This window comes from Mus caroli, chromosome 14 (assembly GCF_900094665.2).
Source record: "Mus caroli chromosome 14, CAROLI_EIJ_v1.1, whole genome shotgun sequence".
NCBI lineage: Eukaryota > Metazoa > Chordata > Mammalia > Rodentia > Muridae > Mus > Mus caroli.
The window spans coordinates 14,759,990-14,768,626 of NC_034583.1; the positions used below are offsets into that span (position 1 = coordinate 14,759,990).

The 8,637-nt window shown below is 56.8% G+C and overlaps 1 protein-coding gene across 1 annotated transcript; it reads right to left on the reverse strand.

The window, feature by feature from the left end:
* Positions 1–1,389: 1,389 nt before the first annotated feature.
* On the reverse strand, positions 1,390–5,917 carry Znf503 (zinc finger protein 503). Its single transcript, XM_029468684.1, has 2 exons — positions 4,633–5,917; positions 1,390–3,945 (listed from the first exon to the last, which is right to left on the reverse strand). Exons 1-2 carry the CDS (start codon positions 4,948–4,950, stop codon positions 2,317–2,319), a joined length of 1,947 nt encoding a protein of 648 aa, XP_029324544.1. The 5' UTR covers positions 4,951–5,917; the 3' UTR covers positions 1,390–2,316.
* Positions 5,918–8,637: the final 2,720 nt, after the last annotated feature.

The window sequence follows — 8,637 nt, forward strand, 5'->3', positions numbered from 1 at the left end:
GCTCCTGCGCCGGTCCGCTGTGCGTGCCACCCGGGGGAAGGTTCCCCTTGCGTTAGGCTGGTGCTAAGGAGCAGGGTGGAAAAAAAAAAATCTAAAAAGCCAAAAAATCTAAAAGTCCTGTGCAAATGGCATCAGGGCCCGGATGGCTGTTCCTCCCAAGGTCCAAAGCGGAGGGTAGACTTGGCGCGTGGCTCAAAGACGACAGAGAGAGCTGGGGCAGAGGGAAGCCAGAGGCTGGGAGAACCCAGAAAGGCCTAACTCCAGGAGGGTGCGCCATGGGGTGCGCGCTCTACGTCCTTAACTCTCTGGTCCCAGGATCTACCGAAGGGTGTCCTGTGCCCAGCGCTCCAACAGCTGAAGAACTCCAGCTCCAGCAAGGGCCTCTCGGTCTCGCTGAGACCCGGCCATCTTCCTACCCTGTTCTTCCGGAGCTTCTGCTGCCGGGTGATGAGGCTCAAGTTGGGAAGAAGGGAGCACGCAGCGGGGATCCACACACGGATCCTGCCGCGCCCTTCGCCCTGAACAGCCCCAAATCGCTTCTGTGAGGTGAAGCAGGGCCGCCAAGACATTGGCGAGTTTTAAACCCGCATTGCTGAGTTTAAAAGGGGATTTTTGGGTTCCTGGCGCCGGAGCGCACTCTTGCAACCCGGACTGGGCAACCGCACCCGCTGCGGAGCGATCTGCACAGGGAAAAGCAGCCTGGGAGAAGGCCTGCCACCCGCTCCAACTCCAGCAGGAAGAAGACAGGCGGCGGGTGGGGTGGGGTGGGCAGGGTGTGAAGGGGGTTGGGATATTTGACTATCTCTAGGTCTAAAAAACTCACTTTGTTCCAGAAGGACAAGAAGGTCCTGCCGGCTCTCTCCAGGTCTCCAGGTCCCATCCCTGCTAGTCTGTCCCGGCTGTCTGCCCCAGGCCCAGGATGCTTGAACTGCGAACAGGGGAACGGCTAGGCAGTCGCGCGTCCCGGGGGGAGGGGGGGGGGCTCTGGCTCAGCCGGGCGAGTCCCAGCCTGCTCTACTCTTTGCACAAAACGAAACTCAAACGCCCCCCCCACCCTTAAAATGGAAATTTAACAAAAGCCAAAGCTTCTATTTTCTCTGCTTTCACTTTTCACACAGCAGCTTCCTAGAGATTTAAATAAAAACGAAATGAGCAATTAGACAAGGCTACTATCTTTCCACATTGGAATTCTTTCTTGAAAAAAAACATTTTCCCCTAAGGCCAATCATTCAGCTGGCCAGCCCTTCTGAAGCTTTCGTCTATTCAAGAAAATCACAACAAAGCAGTAGGAAATTCATAGCCACGATCCTGGGCTAAAGATATTAGGGAAGTCCCGGGAATCCGCAGCGGCTGAAACCGCTTTAATAAAAGGAAAAAATAAAAAGATAATAAGAAGTAAAACCTTTTAATACATCAAATATACGGAATTTTAATCTTTAAAGCGATACATTGTCTATTATTTTAGCACATGACGTAAACCTTGTCCCCTTCTCAGCGGGTGGACTTAAAAATTAAAAATAGTTAAGTGTTCCTTTTAAAGAACAAAATAAGGCAAATGAGGTTTTGGAATAGAATTGTTTTTCCTTTTTTTTTGTTTTCTTCCAGAATACATACAAAAAAATACCCATTCTCTTTCGATGGTATACACCTTAAAAATAATTGCAATTTGAAATCAGAGTTGGCAAATTGTGACCTATTTTGTTTCGTCGTTTTCATTTCTTTTTTGTAACAAACATGCATGTAAATTTGAGTTTCAATCAGACATTAAATAAGAACGCACAATACAATCATAGCAATTTTAAAGTAACATTAAAGAGAAGACCCCTAATTCTGTAGCGGTTTTGTTTTTATTTATACTCTACAAGGGATCGGAGGGTTTGTTTTCCACATATTTACCCTCGAGTTTTAATTTCCCCCCTCCTCCTTTTAACCTACGGAGCTCAAACTAAATAATGCACTTTTGAACCACGGGTCCGCTTGGAGCTAACATAAATAAATACCAATGTTCACCGGCGAAGTCCTCAGATGAACACTTTTTCAATTAGTTTTCCTTCTTTTTCTATAAAAAGTCAAATGATTTTTTTCAACTTTTATAAAGTTTGATTGGGGGAGTAGGGGTGGAGGAGAAGTTTCGCATCCAGGCTCGCTCGATCTCGGTGGTTGGGTGGATAGGTAAGATTTAAACTTTCTTTTCCCTTCCGTAGCCCGGGTCTTCTGCCCCTGCGGGTGTCAGGAACCTCGCTCGGGTCCTGCCCCTCCCTCGCTCCTCCCATCCCCCAGCTCCTTCCTCTTTTTCCAAATTCCTCTGGGCCGCCCTCACTGATACCCCAGTGCGGAGGCAGTGGTCAGTCTCTGTCCGTAGAGGGCATAAGGGGAGTAGTACGGTCCGGTGGCGGCAGGCACCGGCACTGGGGCACCGGGCGTGGGGAGCGGGCTCTTGGAATACGGGTGGTAGCGGCTGCTGAGTCCCAGTGCGTGGTGGGGGCTGCGCAGCGCCAGAGTCCCTGGGCTGCCCGGTGCGCCCGACGTGGGGATGTGCATGTGACAAGCCATGGCTGCTGCGGCGGCGCTGGCGAGAGACGAAGAACTGGGGTAGCCCGACAGCAGTTTGTCTGTCCCTGGGAAGGCCGTATGGGTCCGCAAGTGGCTCAGCAGCTCTTCGGAAGTGGCGAAGCGCTTGTCGCACGGCCCATTAGCAGACACCCAGTTGCAGATGTGGGGGAGCGGGTCGTTAGGGAGCATGAAACCGTAGGGGTAGAGGGGGTGGCCGGCTAGGGAGGGTGGTGTGGCGCCCGCAGCGGCCGCAGCCGTCAGCGAGGAGTGCACGCCGTGCAGTGGGTGCGTGGGGTATACTAGCGGGTATCCCGATTTGAGCGCTGCTGCTGCAGCGGCCGGATCATGAGCGCACGAGGCGCTGGCGGCTGCAGCCCCCGCCAAGTGGCTGGCGCAGTGGTAGCTGAGGCAGTATGGGTCCCGGCACAAACTAGCTGTCATCACTGATGGAGGCGACGCCCCGGCCAGAGGACTCGAACCCGCTGGCTTACTGCAGCCAAGAGAGCCGGCTGCGGCCGCTGCCAGCTGAGCCCCTACCAGGCTGCCAGGCTTAGTGGGGTCGAGCGCCACACCGTGTGGCAGGAACTGGGGCGGGTAGCCAGCGTAGGCCCCAGCCAGGCTGCCTGGGTAGGTCATGCCCGCAGGGGGTAGAGGGAACACTGTCTGGCCCGGTTTGTAGGGAGATACCGGGGCCACCAGACCGGAGCCCAACACGGACGACGAGGTGGGCGCGCTGGGGCCGGAACCCGAGCTTGAGCTGGAAGAGCCGCCACAGTCCGAGCCTAGAGCCTTGCCTCCTGGACCCCCTTCCGAGTGCTGGTTCACGTCCACGTTAATTCCGCCGCCGCAGCTAATCCGGCCGTGCCCCAGCCCGGCGGGTACCCCGTCCGCCGAGGCGCCCCCGGAGCTTTTGCTGCTGCCACCGCCGCCAGCTTCCGGATCTTTCTTGTCGTCCTTGCCCTCTGGGCCGCCCCCGGCGGAGGGCAGCATGCCTCCCGGCGAACAGGCCGAGGCGCTGGAGCTGGGACTGCCTGTCCTGGGCGTAAATGGCTGGCAGGTGGCGCTCGGTACCCGGAATCCTGACTTCTCCGCAGCAACACCCCCGCCGCCGCCCCCGCCGCCGCCGCCTCCGCCGCCGCCTCCCGGCTCCTTCTTATCTGAACCGGGTTTGGAGTAAGGCTTGAAACTCGACTTGTCCTCCACGCCGATGTCGCTCAGCTTCAAGGGGCCCGACTTGGCGTCCTTGTCGCCCCCGGCCCCGTTGCCTGCACCACCCGCGCCGCCGCCGTTGGAGGCGACCGAGGAGAGTTTGGAAGAGGGCGAAGGGTCCGGCTTCCCTATTTGCGAACATGTTTGAGCCAGCAGCGCCAGTGGGCTCTTCTTGGCGTCCAGCTGCGGAGTCAGATGGGGAGGGGTTCACACAGAGAAAGAGAGAAACCCTTTAGAAACCCTGCACTTAGGGTTCTAGTGCCCTTCATAACAGCCCGCGAAAAGCATTTCAACTTCCAGGCGCAATTCTAAGTGGCACCCCACTCCGTATCCTTGGGAAAGATGCCAGAACCCCCTGGCCGCTCTAGGATCCTTCCTGAATTCTTTAGTCACTACTTAGATTTGGGAACAATCTCTCGCAAATGTTTTGGTTTTCATCCCTTTAGATCCAGAATTGTACCCTCTTCCCCAGCACACACTCCTTGATTCTAAAGTGTGAGTGCTAGAGTGGTTGGCGCCTCCGAGGCTGTGTAAATACACCAGCTTCTGAGGAAGGCGACTTTGGAACAGTATACAGGCCCTTGTCCGCCTTGGGGCCGATGGGGGAGGGCCAGGTACATAGGGACTTTAATACAAAAAGGAGACAAGTTTGTGTGGCTTTGCCCTTTAGAATTTGCACCCAATTTCATCTCCTTGCTCTCTTCTGACTAAGGTTGAGGAAGTACTGTCCTTTCCGCCCATCCTGGAGCTGAATCACTTCGACTGCCCCCTACCCCCACCCCGAGCGCCCCAGATCCCAGGGGGAAAGAAACCCCACAGGAAGGCAGCCCTGGTAGGGGTCCCAGCTTGACCCTGAGAGAAGGTCCTTACCTCGATGGGGCTGACGGGCGTGGAAGGCAGGGGCTGCAAATACTCTGGGTGCAAAATGTGGCCAGTCCGTGCCGTCAGCATCTTCAGCACCTTGATGGGCAGGCGGTTAGCCTGGCGCAGGGGGTCAGAGGGGGGCACAGCGTGCACAAAAGGCTTGGTGCTGCCGGCCGGGGAGGAGCCTGGGCCGTGGCCGGAGCAATTTCCAGAAAGCGCGCTGGTCCAGGCAGGGTCCGCGCTGCCACCGCCGCTGCCGCCGCCGCCGCCGCCGCCGCTGTGCTTACTGCTTCTTAGGGCAGAAAGCGAGGGCGCTGTGCTCATGACCCACCCGCGCGCATGGGAGCAGCGGGGGGGAGGGCTCCGAGACGCGCGGGGCGGGCTCGGGGCTGCGCGCTCGCCCGGGGAGCGGGAGCAGCTGGAGGAGGAGCTGGCGCGGCGGACGCGGGAGCCCCGCGCGCTTTCTCGCCGCCGGGAGCCAGAAGCGAATAATCCTGGGTGGCCCGCAGAGGAGCCGTGGCGGGGCTAGAAGAGCAGGACAGACTGCGGGAGTGCCCCCGCGATGCGCGGTGTCTGTCTCGGGCTGCGCCCTGCGCTGCGCTCTCCCGGCCCCGAGCCGGCGCTGCGCTCTGCGATGTGTGTCGCTGCTTGTCCAGCCGGGGCTCTGGCGAGGAAACTCACTTCAAAAGCAGCTGCACCGAGGGGGAGATTAAAGCCTTTGCCGCCTTCCAATCAAATGGGAGCCCGAGGTGATTGGAGGGTCAAGGGGATGTGACGCGTCCCGCGCCGCCGCCGCCGCCGCCGCCAGGACTCTTAGAGCTGGTTTTAATGGGCAGCTCCCTCTTCGCCGCCCCTCGGCTTGTCCCCTCCCTCGATTTCGCTACCCGGACGAGATGGACATTTATTCTACGTTTGTCATCTACCGCCTTCCTTCTTTTTTCTCTTCGTCGTTCTTCGTTTTCCCAACAGGAAAACAAACTGAAACCTTTGGAGGGAGGGAGTGTTAACAGACTTCGGGAGAAGAAACGCAGGCGGTAATGTGGATACCTGCTGAACAGTCAACTCCAGGGATGAGTGGGGGCCTGTACACAAAAAATCTTTTCGGAAATTAAGATTTCGCGTGGCGCGGCCACCCGGGTAAGGAAAGTCGATGCTGCAGAAAGTCTGCCCGCCCGCTTGAATTTCCAGAGGTTCAGCAGCAGAGAAACCAGAAGCTAGAAGGGCAACGGAGGCGGTGGCTGCTCGTCCTCGCGACGAGCGCCGGGCTCTCCGCCCTTCCCGGTCACGTGACACCGGAGGACGCTCAGATTGGGGCTTGAGCGGGGGTCACATGTTTCCCCTGTTTCACACTTCAGTCCCCCCCATTCTTGCTTTCGTCTTGCTACCCTCCCCCCCGCACCCCCCGTTTCTCTGGGCATCTCCACCCCTCCATCAATTGTCAATGTGCCTCGACCGCAATCAATCAGTTATTTGTCAGCTCTTGTCAATCTGCCCGTGATTTATGTCAGCTTTTGTTGCTGATTACAAGGCGGGTGAGACTTGAAGGGAAAAAGAGAGACCCAGAGTGAGACAGAGGAAGGAAGAGACCGAGAAGAAACTGAAGGAGGGGGAAAGAGCAGCAGCCTCCTGGAACCTGTGTGTGTGTGTGTGTGTGTGTGTGTGTGTGTGTGTGTAGAGGGTGTGTAAGAAAAAGAAAGAGGGGAAAGGGGCGTCCACCGTCAGGAAAATGAAATAGTGAGAGTAAAGTGCGCAGGTGCACCCAGGACCCCGAGTCTGGAGCACCGGCCTGGGATGTGCTCACTCCCTCTTAGGGTTGTGGAGACAGACACACCTTCCACCTTTGGGTGCTTCGGTCAATCCGGGTTGCCCAGTTCGGGTCTGCTTAGTACCTAAGAACGACGCTGGAGACGACGTCTAACGCAGAGGTTTCCCGCCTCTCTGGCATAATCCCTCCCGGGCATGTAACTTGAGGATGTCCAGTTGTCGACCTCTGTAGTGTTCCCACCCCAGACTCGGGAACTTCTTTCCAAAGAGCCATGCCATCAAATATAGCCCGAGTTCTGAGGGTTACTTGTAGGATAAACCTCCTTAATTTTGTGGCCCGTGTTCTTAGCGAGAGTTGAATAGCTCAAGAGAAGAGGCCTGACCATGTGCATAGGCAAACAGGTCTCAGGCTCGCTCTCCTCCTCTCCCGGGTCCTTCGCCACTACCCTCCGCTCGCCATCCCGACAATCCTGGGAGCCGGGACATAATCTGGCTGCTGGACGGAATGATGTAGACCATCCAGACAGGACTGACCTATGCGGGGAGAGGAGAGGGAAGGAACGCGAGAGGGAGGGGCGGCTGCCTGTGGAAACCGGTTCTTCCAGGGAAGCGGAGCGGGACTTCGGCGTTCCCCTCGATTTGCGCCGTTGCTCGGGCTGTTTGGAAAGAAGAGGGGAGGCGCTGTGCGTGCTGACTTGTACCTGGATCTGGGTGCACAGTGCGTACGCACTCCTGTGCCGCTGGGCGACTTCCATAACGTCCGCTCCGGGGTTACCCCCAGAAACTCGTAGAAAGTAGAAGGGGATGAGAAGAGGACACACCCCCTTGCTCGGAGGGACTTGGGATACTTTGAATTTCCCCTCCCCCCACTTTTCCGCAGAGCTCTTCTTTTGTTGTCAAGTCCTTTTGATAAATGGTGGGGCTGGGAGAGCTGGGAGCCGGGAGCCGATCTGCGCCCTGCGCAGGGGCGGGGGCCCAGCCTGGAGACCGGGTTCGGACCACCGCGCACCCTGAGCTGAACCGGGTACGCTCAGGGGACTTTCCTTCTGTTTGCCAGCCTATTTCTTTCCTACCATCCCAGTCCCCCTTCCCTTCTGTTTCTGTCCACGCGGATGACGAGAACTTTCTGGGGTGGGGGTGAGTTATATAATTTTCTCGTAAGTATTCTTTCACATACTTTTGATTTTATTCCTTGATTCCTTAGGTTGGCAAAGCTAATGGGATGGTAACTCGATTAATGGTAATTTGGAAAGAAGAGCGGCTGGGGCTGGTGTGTGTGTGTGTGTGTGTGTGTGTGTGTGTGTGTGTGTGTGTAGAGCATTGGCTGTTTGTGATCCTCCTGCGACAATTGAGAAAGGTAAATCTGTGAGACTATGGCAAGAGCACAGGCACCTTTGTGAAGGTGCCTGAATGATCTCTGGAGACAGGAGTCCAGCTTACGTTTTACCAGAATGGCAACCCCGAACTCTGCCGGGCAAGGTCTCTGAAGCTGCTTGTAGCCTGCGGGGTGTTAGTGCCTGCCGGTGTCTCCCACTGTATGGCTCTAAAGGTGTCACCCTCAGCGCCTGTGGTCCTAGCATAGGAAGTTAGGCCTTGGGCCACCTGCCATATTGGCCTCTCTCATAGGCCTGGAGAGTGAGAGCTGATGCTGTGGACAGAACTGAGGAGAGCAGGAGCAAGCGCGGGCCTAGGGTGTCCTCTTCGCTCGGGGGGGGGGGGGGTCAGTTTCTAGGCTCAGTTTGTCTCTTTTCCTCCAATTCTCAATTTCACATTGCGCTGGGCAGTTCAAGGGAGTTCAAGGGAGGCCACCCCAGCTCTTCAAGACTGGTAGAATCGTGGAATGGCTCTCGTCCCACGTAGATTACACGCGCTCACGGGTGTGCACCGCCGGGCTCGGTGAGCTCCGACCGCCGCGTTAAAACTCAACTCCGAAGGTTGGAGCGCACGGGGGCGCCTGGGGGTCTGCGTTCCCTGGGCTTTGGGGAGGCACCAGCATCTGAGCCTGCGCACCTCTCAAGGGAGGCCAAATCTCTGAAGGCCGAGTAAGCTATGGAAGTTGGGGGGGGGTGTATTGTTATTAATTACTTCAGGCTAGGCCTAATGCTTCCAACCCTCAGAGGTGGTTGGCATGGACGTCCTGCGGATTTTATTTGCACACAATGGACATGATTTGTTTTCTAAAAAATAGGGTGTGGGCATGGCAGATATTTGAGGAGGAGGTGGAGGGAAGAAGGCAGAAGGGAAGAG